This window comes from Lissotriton vulgaris, chromosome 6 (genome assembly GCF_964263255.1).
Source record: "Lissotriton vulgaris chromosome 6, aLisVul1.2, whole genome shotgun sequence".
Classification (NCBI taxonomy): Eukaryota; Metazoa; Chordata; class Amphibia; order Caudata; family Salamandridae; genus Lissotriton; species Lissotriton vulgaris.
The window spans coordinates 1,688,113,288-1,688,132,158 of NC_141694.1; the positions used below are offsets into that span (position 1 = coordinate 1,688,113,288).

The 18,871-nt window shown below is 42.4% G+C and overlaps 1 protein-coding gene across 1 annotated transcript in view; it reads left to right on the forward strand.

Annotated features, from left to right (window-relative positions):
• Positions 1 to 18,871, forward strand: part of CENPF (centromere protein F) — a 476,866-nt gene that overhangs the window by 55,328 nt on the left and 402,667 nt on the right. The window contains exons 2-5 of the mRNA XM_086927898.1: positions 9,480 to 9,673; positions 11,103 to 11,299; positions 14,665 to 14,780; positions 18,601 to 18,692. Of these exons, the coding sequence (XP_086784024.1) occupies positions 9,512 to 9,673; positions 11,103 to 11,299; positions 14,665 to 14,780; positions 18,601 to 18,692 (567 nt within the window). The 5' untranslated portion in view covers positions 9,480 to 9,511. The remainder of the gene's footprint in view (positions 1 to 9,479; positions 9,674 to 11,102; positions 11,300 to 14,664; positions 14,781 to 18,600; positions 18,693 to 18,871) is intronic.

Here is an 18,871-nt window from a genome sequence, read left to right on the forward strand (position 1 = left end):
TGAGTTAGCTAGCTCATAGTCCTGTTGTATGGAATCAAATGTTTTGACTTCACTATTCCTCCATAGGTCCCCAATATTTGAGATCGTATTTATCGAACCCTTTTTACTTCCGGCCTCCCATAGGGGAGTTGCCAATGTGAGTCTCTGCTCCCATCCCAGACTTCTGGTCGCTGCATGCCAGATTTGTACCTAGTGTTTAGTCGGCACTGTCAGGGAATTCGCTCGGGTTTGGAATATAGCGCCCTGTTTTAGTTCTCTCCTGGCAGTAACCACCTATCCATGGCATAGCCCGAATCATCTGCGTGGCGGTAAGTCCCGTGATAGATTGCGGCGTGGTTGGCAGCCCAGTAATATTTTTTATGTTCCGGGAGACAAATTACACCGTCATACCAATTTAGGGCAAGCTTAGCTAATGCTATCCGGGGTTTACCTTTCCACAGCAAGTCTCTCTCTAGACTCTTAATCTCTCTGAAGTATTGTGCTGGAACCAAGTCAATGGAGTTTTGTAGCACGTATAGGAAACAGGGCAGTGACATAATTTTGAAGAGTGCTGCTCTGACCATCAGCAAGAGCAGGAGCGTTTTCCAGCACACAATGTCTCGTTTTAGTCGTTGTAGGGGTGGGAGCAGGTTTTGTTCAAAACGCCGTTTAGAATATGAGGTGACTAAAATACCCAAGTATTTAAAATCTACTATGGTGATCTGTATAGGACAGTCCTTAAGTGGGGAAGGCGGGCCCCGCTGAGGACGTATATACTCCAGTTGATGGAATATCCAGAGTACCTACCAAAGACTGCGAAGATGTCCAGTACCACCCGGAGTGACGCTTTGGGAGAGGCCAGGAATAAAAGAATGTCATCCGCGTTCAATGCGATTTGGTCTTCCCATGTGGCAGTCTGTTGCAATCCCCGTATCGCCAGATCCTTACGCATCCATGCCGATAGCGGTTCCAAGGCTAGAGCATAAATAGGAGAGGGACAATGGACAGCCCTGGCGGGTCCCTCTGCTTAACTCAAACACTTCGGGTTTTTTACTGTTGACTACGACTTGAGCCAGAGGTGCTGAGTTGAGGAGCCTGATCCATTGGACGAAGCTAGGACAAAACCCCATTCTTGTTAGGACAGCGAATAGATATGGCCACTCGATGGTGTCGAATGCCATGGTAACATCTAGTGAGACTATTATTGCTGCCTCCTTGATTGTGGCTATTTTCCCCAGCACTCCATGTACTCTACGCAGATTTAGAGCTGTGTTTCGGTGGGGCATGAAGCGCAACTGGTTTGGGTGTACCAATTCGCTTATTACTTTGATAAGTTGTTGTGCTAGAAGTTTAGCTAATATTTTAGGCTCCACATTGAGCAGGGAAATGGGCCTGTAGGAGGTACAGTCAGTTTTCGGTTTGCCTCTTTATGAAGGGTGACAAGTGTCGCTACTCTTTGGTCCAGTTGGAGTGTCCCCAGACTCTTGCTCTCCTCAAACATGGCATATAAGTGTGGGGCTATTTTGTCTGGCCGAAGTTTGTAGAGCTCGATAGGTAGGCAGTTGGGGCCTAGGGCCATGCCCGATTGGAGGCTCCTAATTGATTGTGCGACCTCGTCATTGGTGAAGTGGCACTCAAGTAACTTCAGGCCGTCTATTGAGAGAGTGGGAAGGGTTATGTCTTTAAGCAGTTCTTGGGATTCGTCTTCGGAGGGTGGTATGCTCGTGCTGTAAATTGCGCTATGGTGAGAAGCAAACATATTTACTATGGCTTGGGGATCGGTGATTGCTTGGCCTGTCCCGTCCAACAGCTCTGGCACAAGCCTGCTTGCTAACTCTTTCTTATCTAGCCATGCGATCAATGTCCCCGCCTTGTCACCAAGTCCGTACACTCTGCCCTGTTTTTCTCTTCCCAGTGTTTTTGGCTCTGTCAATAGCTATCGCTTTATAATCCTCTTTTTTTAAGCTGTAGGATGTGTAGTTTCTCCGGCGTAACCTCCTTCCCCAGTTCCACCTTCAGGCGGAAGACCTAGGTTTCTACTTATACGAGTTCCCTTAATTTCTCCCGGCGTGTCCTGGCTATCAAAGAAAGGGCCTGATCACTGATTTGAAGATTTCTCACAGAGTCCCTGGGGATTTGACCGACCCCCCCCTCGCCCCCCCCCCCCCCTCATTTTCCTGGAAGTAATGATCCATGGCATTCAGTAATGCTTTCCGAATTACTAGTTTTCTAAGATGCCATGGATTGATGGGACAGATTTTACCCACCCTCTGTTGACCTATGACCAACTGGGCCCATATCTGGGAGTGATCGGATATGCCCCACGCCATGTGCCTTATTTCCCAGATGCTGGAACGAGTAGATAGTCTATGCAGGATAGGCTGTTGTGTGCCCCTGAGTGGAAGGGGTGCTGGATACTGTCTGGGTGGTAAACTCTCCTCTGCTAGGCTTAAGGTCTCCAGAAAGTCTTGTAGCCATCGGTACACAGGGCTAATCTCGCCTGTGCCTGTCTAGGTTGCCCGATACTACTGAATCGAGATCCCCTCCCACAACTAGGAGGCCTTCCGGGAGTGAGAGCAGTGTTTCGCCCAGATCTCTAAATGTGCGGAACTGGAGGCCAGGTTGCACATATACAGACATAAGTATCAGTGTGTTCCCCTCCCACTGTCCCGATATCGCTATTTATCTGCCCCATTCATCCGACCAGGTGGAGTGTATGGAGAAAGAAAAGGAGTTCTTTAGCATTATACCAACTCCCCTTGAACCTGTGGTAAAACCTGAGTGGGCCACTAGTTTGTAGCCCAATCTGTTTAAAGCCTTGCAGGAGTTGCCATCTAAATGTGTTTCTTGAAGCAGGATGACATCAGGGGCATGCCGTCTAACATATTGCAATACCACGCACGTCTTGATTTTGTCTCCGAGCCCGTTAACATTCCAACTCAATAGTATAAAACCTTTTCCCAGTGTGTGCCCATCAGAACATATGTAGATCATGCAGTCCTCTTGATAGGTGCAGTTATGCCTTGTCGATTCAAGAAAAACATAGAGAAACTCTGAACCCAAACCCAACTACCCCCCACCCAACTACCCCCCTCCCAACTACCCCCCTCCCTGCTCCCCTGAGGCTTAAACTGCCCATCATACGAGAGTGCCTGTCACCCAACTTACAACTAAGAGTATTCTAATGAGGAGGTAGAGGCTCCGCCAACCCGATCCTGCCCTCATTCGGTGAGGTATTTTCGCTCCCTGTGACAGGCAAGTAACAATCCTATGGATCCAACAAATACAGTGACCTGCTGGCAATATAATGTCTGTAAACTGTCCCCATAAGCCTCCCATTCCCCAGCAAAGTGTGTGCGTTTAGGGTCTCCAAGCACGTTAGGTGCGTCTTACAGTTCAGTCATGGTTCTGCTGCAGTCTCATGTGCCAACCGTGGTCAGCAGGAGTTGTGTTCTTCTGCGACCCTCTATCCTTCCAACCAGTCTGTGGCATTCTCCTGTTGATCAAAGAACCAGGCTCATCCCTCCGCCTCCACCCGCAAGCGAGCCGGGAATAGCATTGCATATTTGATACCTTTGTCTCGTAGCTTCTTTTTCACCGCAAAGAAGGACCTCCTCTTCTTCTGGACGATAAGGGTGAAGTATGGGAAGAAAGAAACCTCAGCATTTTCATAGCGGAGAGGATGGGCACCCTGTCGTTCTACAAGGTGACATCCCGGTCACGGAAAGTCATTATTCTTGCCAGGATAAGATGTGGGGGCGCTCCCGGCTTCGGTCTCCCCCCAGGAACTCTGTGTGCCCTTTCAACTACGAAGAACTTGGATAGTCTCTTTGGCTGGAGGTGAGTGAGAATAAGATCTTCGACAAAGAGGTCAGTAGCCTGTCCCTCCGCTTTTGTCAGGTACTCCAATCGTACGAACATTATTGAGTCTGGTACGGCCTTCATAATCATCTAGTTTGTGCTCCACAAATCTCCGGAAGGCCTGCAGGTCTCGGACTTTTTTTTAAAAAAGATTTTATATAGCGCTGGATAGACCCGGAGGTATCGGAGAATTTACATGAGCATCAGATCATAGTTACAGGTTACATAGTTACAAAGGTTACACAGTTATTCGAGCATTGTTACTTGTAAGATCAAGATAAACAATAAGCACAAATACGTAAGGGGTAACAGCATAGTAAAACAAAACATATAATAGCATAGGAGAACATAGCATACCAAACACAACAAAACATAGCATAGCATAACAAAACATAGCATAACAAAACATAGCATAACAAAACAGCATAGCATAAGAAAACATAGCATAGCAAAATAAAGCATAGCATAGCAAAACATAGCACAGCATAACGAAACATAGCATAGCATAACAAAACATAGCATAACAAATCAAAGCATAGGCTAGCATAGCATAACAAAACAAAACATAGGATAGCAAAACAAAAAATAGCATAGCATACAGCATCACCCCGCACCACCACAGCATCACTCAGGGGCACCACAACATCACTATGCGCTACCACAGCATCACTGAATGCCACAGCATCACTCGTTCACCATCACATCATCACTCCGCGCCAACACAGCATCAATCTGTGCAACCATTCAACAACAACTGGATCAAATATGTTCTCTCAATGTTTCAAGCTTTATTACAAATGTTAACAAAAAGATGTTAATATTTCACTTCTGCTCTTGGATTTTCGTCACAATAAAATACACTGAACATAATCTTCACAAAAGTTATTTATAAAAGTTTAAGCTATTGCCATTATAAATTACAATTCAATAACTTTTATTTAAGTATTAATTATTAAAGAAAATGAAGCCATTGTTATTTGTAATATCAATACATGTAAGTCACGTAAAAACATATTGCAAATGCTATAGGTGTCACATTTGCGAAAGTTATAACAATTGGCATTGTAAATGACAAAGCTATTAATTTAGCTATTTTCAAAAACAAAACGTAAATAAAAAATGTGTCATTTACAATCCCAATAGCTCAAACTTTCCTAATGCGAGACCTATTGCATTGCAAATGCTTGTTTAACCTGGTATAATCTTTGATTATGTTCTGCAAACCATCTCTAAAATAGCCTATGCACTTCAGTTTTCATGTTGACTGACTTGAATTGGTGCACCCACACCAACAACTGCTGATGTCAATCCCTGTTATTTAAATCCGATGTTGTGATTTGTGTAGTGCAAGAAGTCCTGCATCCTACACCATTATGAATTTATTGGTGACTTATTTTCCATTTCAGAAACTTTGAGTCAAATTTGTGTGCAAAAATAGCAGCAGCTTCACGAGGACACCAGTATACTAGGACCTGAAGTTTACTATGGTTGTGAAGATAATTCCTGTAAGTTTACAATCATTGGTAAAGGGAGGGATCGGGGGTCACTAAAGAGAGTGGCTCACCTTCTAGCAATCCAGCATTTCACTTAGCTGAATGTTAAGACACAGGAAATTCTGCAAGCATTTACTGCACAAACCATCTGTGCAAAGTACTGCACTCACATGTGCCCACTATACTATGACATATAAATATATAGCCTCTGGAACTAGAGCTTCCATTTATGATTAATATCAATATGATCATGATGGCCAAATTGACTTAAAAACCAAGTCTTTCATCTTCTCACTTCTCTACATTCATGCTCAGTACCATGTGGCACAATGTGAACTTGAGCTTTGTGGACTATATTGTATGATAGGCTCAGTTATCATTTCAAGATTCTTGGTACCTAAAGCCAATGCTTACTTGTCAATAACACAACGTCATTCTCCTTTAATATCTGCAGATTACAGTAGAAATGTTTACTAATCACCCATGTAAGTAAACACAAGCCTGGCACATATAGAAACATCACCGGTAACATGTTAGTTGCCGAGCCAATTCTGTCTTGCTATCAAAACAATCATCTAAATGTCTTCTCCCGATTGAAAATCGAGTACCGATATGTCAGTGGTGCCTTGATTTGCTGTATGAACTGCACATGCACTGATCTGCCAGGTGAATGTGCTTGATGCAGCAGTCTGACCATTTTGCTGTTGATAAATATTGCAACCATAGTGGACAGAGTAGATCTTTGAGCCAATAAATTGAATTACACAGAATGGCTCAGTAACAAAAAGTTACTCAAATGTCTCTGTTTCCATGCATAATGTCACTTGTAGTCATGAACCTTTAATTAGGTAAATCTGATTACAGGTACTTATAAAGTACAGAAAAAACATAGACTGGAAGAGCTATTCATCCGAGAAATTGAAGAGACGCGAGCTCTGTGGCACCTTTGGTTTACAGTGCTGCTTAAATGGGAAACTAACAGCAAGCACTGGGTAATAACACTTTAGGTGTAATGCCTTCACAAATGTTTGCCATGTGCTACAAGTACTGAAAAGAAAAAAAAACAAGACCCAAGATAACAAACATTATTTTGTTTTCTTCATATAAGGCCAGCGTATATTATAACCCAAAAATGTTATCTCCAAATTCTAATCTTTCTTTGTGTATTACAATTCTGCAGGACTCTACCAAATGGTAAACAAATGTTTCAGATCAAAATAGCTATGATCGGAGGCAATATAGGTGCTCCCACTTCAGTGAATCCCGATCTTCCGGAACCAAAGAGTTGTGTGTCATTATTCTTATATAACTAGGTAGTTTATAGCCTTCTAGGCAGCCGTAGCAGGCTATACTGGCTATTAAAGGCCCTCTCCAGCGTTTCGGCGAGGGCCTTTAACAAGGGAGAGGGACTTTAATAGCTGGTATAGCCCAGCTATGAAGGGCTAAAAGGCTATTAGAACATTCTGCCACTAGAGGACAGAATGTTCTAACAAATAAAACAAAGCCTTAACAGAGCGTGAGGGGATTGGAATCCCCTCAGGCTCCCTGAAGCCTTTGTTCACAGCCAGAGCTGTGAACAAAGAAACATTGGAATGTTGGAGCTCCGGGCTTATGCCAGCCATTATAAGACCAGAGCACTCCATTGTTTTCAGTGGAGCTCCCAACATTCCAATGATCTAATTAACATTAAAGTTGTAAGAAACCTTACATTTCCTTGAGCTTGAGTACATCAGGTATCCCTAATCTGCTGTGTGACAGGATGAGTGGAGCTCCAGCAGCAACCCCCTTTCAAAAATCTTTTGTGATTGGGGTGGTCCTAGATTCCTTTAAGGTTGTAATTGAATATCACACTGCAAAATCTGTACAAGTCGGCTAATTTTCAGATTGTCCAGTTACCTTCAATGGGCAAAAATTTGGGAAAAATGTCACACTTTATTGCAGCCTAATAACAGCTAGACATTTCAATGTTTTCTAACATACAGTAGTGAATAACTAGTTTTATTATTTAGGAAACTGAATGGTTTGACAAAAGCAAATGGAACATTATTGCATAAACAGTATTTGAGGGTTGGGGGGGCGGGATTTGCTTTGATTGAATAAACAGCAGTTGCTAGACTTCCAAATACGAGCCATGAAGCTACAATCAGTAAATTGGAAACTTTTCTAAAAGACAGTAATTTCTGGCCCATGGACACCCCGACTGCCATTCCGCCTGTAAAGGCAGTTCGTAACTTGGGGGTGACCTTTGATAGTAAACTTACTCTGGAAGCACAGGTGACCAAAACAGTGGGCTGTTGCCTTGCGATCATCAGATCATTGAGGAAAATTTTTCCGTTGCTGCCCCCTCTGGCTCGCACACTGATAGCATGCAGTACCATTCTCAGTAGATTAGACTACTGTAATGCCTTGTTGCTGGAGTCCCCCAACTTTCTATTTGACAGGTTGCAGAGCGTAATGCCGCTAAAGCCAGGGAGGAGAAGGACCTTCTAGGCCAGCCAAGAACTAATTTGGCTGGCCTAGAAGGTCCTTCTCCTCCCTGGCTTTAGCGGCATTACACTGGCTTCCACTGAGACAAAGAGTCCATTTTAAATCTCTCTGTCTAGTGTTCAAAGCCCTGAATGGGTTGGGTCCCATATCCTTCCAAATACATTTTCTTGGTATGTCCCCTTAAGAACTTTGCGCTTGTCAGGGGCAAAACTAGTGAAGGTACCTAGATGCTGGAAGGTGAGATCAGGTGGCAGATTCTTTGAGGTGGCAGCTGCAAAGCTTTGGAACACCTTGCTCTTGGAACTTAGACAGGTTAGTGACCACCTTCCTTTTAGAAGAGGGTTAAAAACTTGGCTGTTTCCGAAAATTTAGTTAGGTGTTTTTTCTGTATGGCCCCACAACTGCGTATCTCTGAAAGTGTTAGCGCCAGGATGCCTGCCAGGTTACAGTGCGCTTAAGAAATATAATAAATAAATAAATAAATAGTCTTATGCAGTTTTCAAATAAGATATACTAGATCAAATGAAGTTGGATGGAGGGATCTCTCTGTACGGGCACCCTCTTGTCAAGTAAATCATAAATGGATACCCAGCGTCAAGAACACCAATTTAAATTATATCATATTGATGCAGCACTTGCAGAGCTTGAGATAGATCACCACAGCTTTAACATAACTAGAAGTGAATCAATGGTCCTCTAGCTTTTGTTGATCAGGTCCACTTTTATACTACATCCTGGTCAATGACCAGTTTTCTGTGAACAAATTAATCAATTTGGAAGCTTGTACAGCTTATAGACAGTCACAAGTGCATAGTTATAGCTGTGAAGTGCATCCACGATTATATAGTTGTAAAACTAGTGGGCTGTGTTGTTAAGTAATATTTTTGTCCAAATGGGGCTTACATGCATGTTCAGACTTGTTTCGTTGGGGACACTATGTTGCATTGGAGTATATTCATTATATTGCTATTGCCTCCATAGGTGCAAACCTCGTTCTGACAGAGTATCATGGACCATAATGTTGAGTTAAATTAAACGTTACTCAAAAAAAGTCTAATTTGATACAGATATATTTCTGTAATTTATTTCACTCCTTTTATGTAACTTTCAAAATTCTTTCACTAAAAATAGGTTTATAGCAATTGGTAATGGGAAGAAGATGTGTAAAAAGAATGTTCATTTAGTAAAACAATGTCTCTTAACTAGTACCATGAACACTCCCCTCTAGAACACCGCAACGTTCAGCTAAACTGATAACACTGTGGGCCTCGCAATTGATTACCTCACTTTGGATTCAGGTGCAGACTGTCAGATTTACTTTGCTCCCTCCCTCACTAACACATTTCTTTGTGAGTTGTTTGTCTCCATCCCTCCCCTTGTTTCCAAACTCCATGTAGTTAGTTTGTACTTTGGTTACTAAGTACTTGAAAGTTTCTATGCATCTCTCAACCTTGACCGCTTGTAGTAAGATCATGCTTGGTTTGTCCTAATCTTTTCTTGGAATACACCCAGTAAAGCTGTCTTTATGGCAACACTCCTTTCAAAATATACATTTTACAATAATGAAATTTTGAGTAAATTATATCTGTATTTTAGATAACATTGTGACTTCAAGCACTGGATTTCTTGTCATAAAATAATATTGTCCCTTTATTTTAGGCACTGTAATGTCTGTTGCATAACAAAGCAAGATGAGCTGGGCAGTGGAAGAGTGGAAGGATGGCCTTCCTGCGAAAGCCCTTCAAAAAATCCAGGAACTGGAAAGTCAGTTAGAGAAGTTTAAGAAAGAGCGGCAGCAGAGGCAGTTTCAGTTTGAATCCTTGGAAGCTGCTTTCCAAAAGGAGAAACAGAAGGTAAATATCTGAAGAGTGTGAACATCCAACCTTGGGTTTGGAGGGTGGGAGACAGGTGTATGGATGGTGCAGCAGCACCCCTATACCTGCCTACCAGCATAGTGTGCTTTATAAATGTAGTAGTTAACCCTTACATGTAGTTACCAAAGGTTCCTAATATCAGGGCACTTTGTTTTTACCACTCTTAGTTGGTTAGTTGCTGCATCATTTTACCACTTCAGAATGAAGTTGAAAGCTCATTTCCTCAAGGGATCTCATTTACTGGCAGAGGGACCATCTCAGTTTCTTGCTCCCGTGGGGCACCACTATAACATGAATGCTCATTTTCCTTACTATCATATGGCACAGCCTGGATTCTATAAAGGATCTGGGAGTGAGCCTTATGCTTCTAAGTTATCCTTTACTACTCACAGTAGCTTAAAAGTAACAACTTGGAAACAGTCGAGCAAAAACTATGAATCAAATGACCATAATAGCTTTCCTCAGGTGCAAGATTATAGTAGAGATCTGAGACCCAAAGAATGGTAAACCCTTCATTTTAGTGTATGAATATGAAATCTGCCCATAAGGTACATCTCTATTATATGCCTTTCCTATGAGCAATGGTGATACTCTGGAAGTAAATCCGAGGAACAATGTGCTCTCACAATCATCTACAAACAGGAAATCTGTAATGTTTGTGTTGATTGCAACATTAATAAAAATCTCCTCCTGCTGTCGGACAGATCTCCTGCAGCAAAGGCTGATTACTCTCACAAGAGCTAGCATCAATGGGAAGGCCTGCTGCTGGGTGACTGCTCACTACCCATTCTGAAGTTACTATCAAACACCATCAAAAGCAAACATGGCCAGCAAACATTTCACAAAGCTGTCCATCTGTGATACAAAATATACATGTTCCCTTCAAGTGTCACTTATATTTTAACTCTGAAACCATCTGCCAAGGACATTGACATCTTGGGATTACCATTGACGCTTAGACAGTGTTCCTAAGGACATGGCATGTTGTTGTAGTTCTTTAGCATTGGTATAACACACATTTTGCTGTTAGTTTTTTGATGCGCTCTTAGTTCGCAAGTGATTTTTCTAAAATGACTGATATTTCAAGCAGTGATTTGCATCTGATTCGGTTTGTGGGTATTTGAGGTCCGTGGTGAAATTGCTTGCAAACACATTCTAAGGCCAATGAATGAAGTCCTATGGTTCAGTCAACCTACGCTGGCTGCACATACAAATGGACTCTCCAGATGCTGAACGTTCGTTGAGATTGTCTGGCTGGGTTGGTGCATTTACTTTTCATTAGACCTAGTTGGCCCGAAAAGGGGGTTGGCCCTATGATATAAACAGCTGTGAGGTGCTCCTTAATTATTGACTTTCCTTTTTGTGTTTTTACATAATGAGTGTAAATGTTTGTTTTTGTCTGTGGTAGGCTGACAAAGAAAGAAATGAAGCTACTGCCTTGAAAAGAGAGAACCAGAGCTTGATCGAAGTATGCGCTAATCTTGAAAAAGTGAAAGAGAAGATTGGACATGATTATCAGCTGAAGGAATCGCAGGTTAACTTCTTGGATGGACAAGTTGCAGCCAGCAAGAAGCAGATGGAGAGAATGGAGCAGGATATTAAGAGGTGAACGGAAGTTGTATGTTTTGTGATAAGCAACGAAAATCATTTTTTTTAAAAGATATCATACTGCTTAATCCTGACTTCTTCTTTGTCAGAGAACCCAAGATTTTTGCACACAGCAATGTAAGAAGAAATGTGGCATTTTGCATAATTTCTGAAACACAATTTTGGGAAGTTTGGAGGATAATGGTCTTAAACTGACAATTTGGTGCCTGTGCAAAGCAGTATTTTTCTACCCTGGGTTTGTGAGAGACTCTCTAAAAGGTGATATTACTGATCTATGCATTTTGTGTTACACTCAGCTGTTGCAAGGAGGTCTGGGTGCAGTGGATTCTTCATTTGTTATATTTAAAAAAAAATTCCCAACAATTTACATAGTGAACCATACTTTCAGGGACTGTCGCATTTCCTGCCAGGGAAGGAAAGAAAACACGTTTGGCTGCACAAATACTTATAAAAAACATAATGCCTTACCAGTTATTTTTCCATCATGGGTCTTCTTGACAGATTGCCACAATAGTCTTTACTCTAAACACACAACTGTCTTCATCAGGAAATACTTAGAGAAGGAAAATTATAAGAATGCTGTCTAACAAACATGCCTTTGGAATGCAATCCAAGGCGACTACATTATGGTTACGAGGAGTGTAACTAAAAATTATGTTCAGTTGAAAGCATTCGCCACGGCAGTGTACATTATGTATTGGTCCCTTACTATAATCATGAACACTTTGCCAACATTAATCAAACTACTGTCTATATGGTAGTGACTGTCACCATTATTCCTATTTTGGTGATCAAGAGCTGGTAAGTCCCTCTCCAAAGGCGTAGAAGTTAAGAAAAGGCATAGTTTCTTCTTCAACTTAAAATCTACATAGCCACTTTTACTTCTTGAACTTTCCATAGTGGGCATAACATCCCCTGCTTTTGTAGATGTTGTTCTGTATTTTCTATAGATACGATTCTAGAGTAGCAGAAATGATGTGCAGTATAAAAATCACCTAAGCTTAGAGTATTGGGAAGAATGCCTGTTTGCCCATGAGTGATGGTTATGCACCATAAAGACAGACCATTTAGTACCTGATCAATGCCTTAAAGGTCACAGGTTCAATTTGCTACAATGTTAACTCACCAGTGCATCCATCTTGGGGTCCTAAAATGATTGCGTTTGCCTGTTCTAAATCTCGTACTGAATGCAGCAGTAGAGGTAAAATGCATGCAATGTGCACAAACTTTCAAATCGCTCTATCACATTTTCAACTGGTCCTGCGTAGGTGGGATCCCCTTTTAAAAAAGTCTGGCTGCAAATTACGCCAGCTCTGAACTCACCAATTTGACTTAAATTGTGCTGTTGGTCTCCACACTCCCAATGTGGAGCTTCAGGCCTCCTGTTTTTAAAATATTGACTAATGATAATTGTTTAACTAGTGCCTTACCTAATTGGAGGAAGCTGGCTCTTTATATGGTAGATCAAAATGAGCTTTAAATTGTGTAAAGAGTCCAGGGGGTCCCTCATAAGTGGAAAGGGGCTCGCTGTAGCAATCCCATGGTGCTATTCTAAAGGGTTTAATGTGGCCGAGCAGCCAAAGGCTTATCAGAGGGGAGTGTGGACATCTGTGAATACACACAATAAATGATGCACACGACTCAATAAGGAGATCCACACCAATTTGTAAAAATAACATGTATCTTTATATATAATTAGGCACCAGAAGCAATTCTTTTCAGCTAAGTAAGTTTTTCAAAAGATATACTTTTGTATCTAAAAAGTCGACACAGTGCAATTTTCAAAAGCTGCAATGTTATCCTATGGGAGGAAGAACAAGTACGGCATTCAGGTACTTAACTGGACCTATCCCCAGGATTTAAGGTGGATGGTGGGCAAGGTCCAAGGCCATACCAGCAAGACACCACCAGCGGAACTAGGGCTGCCAGGTACAGGGATGGAAAACTGTGTTCGATACCCAGTGTACGTCTAAGGAGGTTAGTCTTCACTTAGGGAGGCTGCAGGCTCGGACTGAGAGGCCAGTCTGGCTGAACCAACAGGGCGGCTCAAGCCTCCTGATGCGCTGGGATGTAGGGACACCTTTGGTCCTCTTCTCCATGGGCGACTGGTGCAGCGGTGTCTTTAGGTGACAGATTTTCCTTACCAGGAGCAGTTGCGGTAGAGGGGCCTGGGAATAGAGGCTGTCTAAGACGTCAGGAAGTCCACGAGAGGCGAAACCACAGCAGGCTCGGACTCTGGAGGGCTGGAGGAGCACGCTGGCACTGTTGGTCCACTCCAACTCTAGCTTGGAGCAACGGGTGCAGTTGTGTCGTTGGGTTTCTGGTTTTCACGGTCTTGGAGTCCTCTCAGGTCTCTTTGGGAGCTTGCAGGAGGCAGAGAAGCAGACAGCGGCTGCAGGGCAAGTCGTTGTTTTGCTTAATTGTCAAAGTCAGTTGTTGGGTCTTCAGTTCTTGCTCTTTGCGACTTTTCCCATGTGTCTTCTTTCAGGTTCGCAGGATCAGACTTTCTGATACCATGGTTTCCCCAACTACTGAATTTAAGAGTGTTAGGGGAATATAGTGGAGTAGCAACTGGGCTACTTACCCTTGGGGATCACTACGTCCCAATATGATCACTTTCTGTTGGAAGTGGGCATCATCCTGTCACAGAATTCCTAGGTTTGCCTTCACTCTGAAAGGTTCTGTTTACTCCAGTTAGTCCACCTTAGGGGTGGGCACGCCTACCTGACTGGCTAATTTTCCTGCCTGTCCAAGTGCCAAAGGCTCTGGACAAAGGGGGTCGGCTTCCTTGCCTGTGAGGAGAAGTCAGATTCTCATTTCAAAGGCGGTGGCTTCTTTGAAGCTCCCCTGCGTTGCAATGCTAATCAGCAGGTCATCCTGAGGGAGGAGTTGTGAACACCCTCTTCCAGCGCAGGCTTTGTTTCTGACCTCTTGAGAGCAAAGGCCCTCAACTGTTGATGTCAGATACTGGTCTCTGCCAACCTGCCACCCACAACAAGTCAGACAATGCGATGGAGGCTGTTAGGTTTTCAGGGGGACCCTCTAAGGTGCCCCCTATGTGCATGTATTCTCAAATCCACCCCTAGAATTAGAGTGGGTTTGTGAATACGAGATGTTTGATACCAAACATGCCTCCCAGGTACCATTACTAAGAGATTATACAGAGTGCTAAACGCATTACCAATTTGGAGAACAATTGTACCGTTTTGGGGGGAAACACTGGCACTGGGTTCCTGGTTAGTAGGAAAGCAGTGCACTTCAGTCAAAGTTGCATCAAATACCAGGCAAACAGTGGGGGAACTACTTAAACAAGAACCCAGTTTCCTACACTAATGGTTTTATTTCAATCCCCTTGCAAATAGATACCAGTCCGACCTTGAAAAGAGTCAGCAGACTTTGATGTCCATAGATTTACCACCCGGAGGAACACCCCAGAAAAGTTTCATTGCCCCATTCACACCGACGAGATGCCAGAACGGTAAATGATTTAGATTTATTTTTCTTCACGTCATTATATGGTGTAAAACAATTTTTGTATATGCAATCTGGATGTATATAGCTAAGCAGGTAATGCTACCGTGGTTCTATATTCAGAAAAAACTGTTTCACTTCTCTAGAAGCAGCACAGTTGACAGATGGCATAAATGTACCTGTGAATTCTTATAATAGGTTATAACAATTTATCCGCTGTTTATACACTTACATTTCATCCATTAGAGATGCATAGAGTTATGACATTTGTTTCTAATGTAATGACTTTCCACCTGTAGGAAAATATTGAATGTACTCCTCTATTGACAGAAGCAAAGTGCTTCCCTTGCAAGTAATTTCTCCCCCTCTGTTTATCCCATGCTTCTCAGTGTTCCACAGCCTAGGTTTCTATAACAACCAGATGAGGCCGCCTGGCTCAAGTAGGTTTGAGCTGCAGCGCTTGGCCACAAAACCGCTGACAGCTGTCTATTACTGATTGCAGGTGACAGAGCAGGACCTATTCTGTCTCTACTCTTGTGAAAGGTGCCTGTAGTACTAGAAGGTTGTGGTAACGTAATATAAAACGCACCAAAGGGTCACTACAGCAGAAACACTAAACGTTGTCTCCCACTCCCCTAAACACCTTCACAGAAGTATGGAAAGGACAGAAAGTGAGATACGGGGGAAAAGAATAAATGGATAAAACAATAAACAAGAGGTTGCAACATCCAGGTCTACCACTGCTTCATCTGATCACATCTTCACATTAGATGAATATTTGAGAGAGAATACGAAATTCTATACATTATCTACAAAACATTTGAACTATTATGGTTTTGTGTGATGCACCTGTTTGTCCTCAAAGCTACATTTTGTCTATTTAACTCTCAATGAAGAATTTAGCCTTCACCTGCCACTAGCAAAGTTCTGCAGCTAAAACCACAACTGCCTATCCTGCCATAGATGCCTTTGACTGCAGACCCCATGTAATCAAAACAAAAACATATCGAGAGAGAGCGGCATTGGGTCAGCCACCTTTTTATTCACTAGTTTGTTTAGGTTATCCCAGTGCTAATCATTAATTGAAGAAATTGGCCTGTGATGTTTTTTAGTCTCGCCTTTAGTAATCGGCTAATACGTGTATTAGTCAGCCTGCCCTTGCAGTGCATTGACAGTGAAGCAAAGCTCCAGTACACTGTAGTGGTAGTGCATTTGTGCTCCTGATTTGTTTCTGCACTGTTCCCGGTGTTGCACCAAAGGAGATTTTTGCACTGATGTGTGCTGTCAATCAAATGTAATGTCATACTGCTATATATCTTTTAATCTAATGTGACATCCTACGTTTCCTCTCAGTACTTGCTTCCCCTCACCTGCTTATGATACCACCCTACGGCGGATATTGCACTATGCTTGCACATGCTATCAATTCTCGAATGTCATCCTTCATCTCTCATACTTTATTCTCATTGTGTGACGCCTGAAGCTCTAAAAGCTTCTGCCATCGCTGGGGACCAAGATGGAGCAAGATGACGTTCCATATCTTATAGGGACCAAGCTTATCATCTCTACTGACTACAACACTATTAGCTTACCCTAGTCCACTCCTGTCCCTGTCCCACTCGCTCAGTCTTCCCATAATCACTTACACACCCCTCGAAGAATGACCCAATACAGCATAATGGTATAATAATTCTAAGTAGTCTGGACTATAAACTGGACTAAGCTACAGACCGAAATGCCATCAAACACTAAACTCCCGGCTCTCCCATTAGCCAGGACCCCTTCTTGATCCAGTCTACTTTTGTCAAATAAAAGCATGGTTCAGTCCAGAGACACTAAAACAGCACACAAACTGAGTCTCCACGTGATGACTCAACCACCCAAAGGTCTGTCCTACGTAAAAGGTGTGATCATTCACCTCCTACTTTATTGCAGCCCCTTATTATTGTCCATGGCATTAATCTCCTCACCATCACTCCAAATGAACAGCTTAACATCAAACTGAAGCTGGATCACTTGCATGAGTTTGCCCAAAGTCTGCAGACTGCACTGTCTCTCACCTACAAGCAGACCCCCCTCCACCCACTTCCCCCTCCCCCGGACCTACTCTCCTAACCTACCTTCCCACCTGTACACCTCTTGCAGCATACGTAGTACTGAAGAGCCCGGCACGTATACCCCTCAACCCACATTGCTTCAGAGAATTCTGCCCCTACATTAACTTTAACCCAGCCCACGCTCTTGAATGCTCTGTGATCACAGATCCCACTATGCATTTAACTACCACAGTCTTCAAAGATAGACACCCAAAACACATCTAAGCTCACTCTACTCTAGCGCCGTGTAAGAACAATAGGTTCCTGGCAACTTAGCGACCCGTCTAGTACACATCACAGCTTCCCTTCTGAACTGAAGGGCAGCTTTCTACTTTGAGGCTCTTTTAATTAGATAATGCTATTGAGAATGAGCAGGATTTATCTAACTATTATGATACAAAATTCATCTTGATTGAACAGAAAAAAAGCCGCTGGGGAAGAGTGGTGGCATTTATTCACGAAGAGTCCCTTTAAATGCAAACTGAATAACCCAAGACAAACCTCTGCGTACCAGTGCCAAATTGTGAAGATCACAAACACAGCACCTATACCACTTAAGTTGAATTAAAAAACTTCCTACATGCTAGCAGACCAAGTTCTATTGATAGTTTCCTTGAGTATAACACTTACCAACTTGCCACTTATGATAAGATTTTCCCATCAGATCTCACTTTCCACTTAAAGAAGATAAAGACAACTACTCTTCCTTCCTCAGACTTGTCCCATCAGACTGAAGCCTACTGCAACATTGCATCTTCCCTACTCGCGGATCCTGACCTTAATGCATCCTCCCTCTAGTGTACTAATGCAAGCAAACATCAGCATGCACAAATGCATGTCTATTTTTGTAATGTCTCCGTGTAATCTATTGCTTTCTATGCTTCCCCTTGACTCAGACTTTTTTTTTTATTTCTGAAGTTTGCAGAGCTGCTCATGGTGCTGGTGCAGTGCAGCACAACAACCGTAAGGAATAAAAAATAAAAAAAAGGTATAGACATAAAAGGTACAAAAAGGCATGTTCTGTAGAAGATTTAAAAATGCGAGTGTATGTGAGGGCAAGCAGATTGCGAAGACTAAACACGAGCATCTACCTTTGAAGTGTCTCAAGGTGGGAAGACCTCGAGAGAAGGAAGGTGGTCACAAATGAAGTATTGGAATCACAGTACTTGTAAGGTGGAGCTTGGCATTGTGCAGTGGTTGGAAAGGAAGTGAGCATTGAGTTGAGGGCCAATATTAAGAGAAAATCAACTGTCCATTCAAGAAAATCAAAGCATTTTGAATTTTTGATATTTTTAAGGTGATAAGAGGTTGTATTGTGTGAATGTTAAGTCGGAATATGCTTCTGGAATGATGGCAGGGCTGACAGGTGATCAGTTAAGACAGTAGGAAGAGTGTAACAAAGGTTTTAGGTGAAGGGGTTAGAGAAAATTAGTAAGGAGAAGGAAAGAAGAATATTATGAAAGAGTCTTTGGGATAACAATCATGCAACCATGCAATAAAAAAATAGTGGTATAAAATGAGGAACGAAATGATCCTTGGGAAAACATCATTCAAAAGCAGAGAATACATGTGAAGAGGCAGCTCTGTCACCTGCTCATTACGTTTCCTATAGATATTTTTTTTGAAAAATATTCCTCGTTTCTTGACCACCCTTAGTTTTCCAGTCGACTTTGTTACATCATTTATTTGCAAAAAACACTTTTTAACAGTTCTGTCTCAAATGTATTTCAGATTCCAAATTTGAAGAACTAAAAGAGAAATACACCAGAGAAGTTGAAGAACGAAAGAAGCTGGAAGATGAAGTGAAAAACTTGCAGGCTAAAGTAAGATCTCTCTCTTGTAAAGTTCTCTAATTGTCAGTTTTCACTGGTGTATATTATTGGTTAGACAGTTCATTAACTGTGCCAGAGCCTGCTGAGAGATCAACTAGACAAGACTGCCTCTATTAAAGGATTCGTGCAAGCAATCCTATATACTTAGGTTGGATTTTCCAATGCCACAA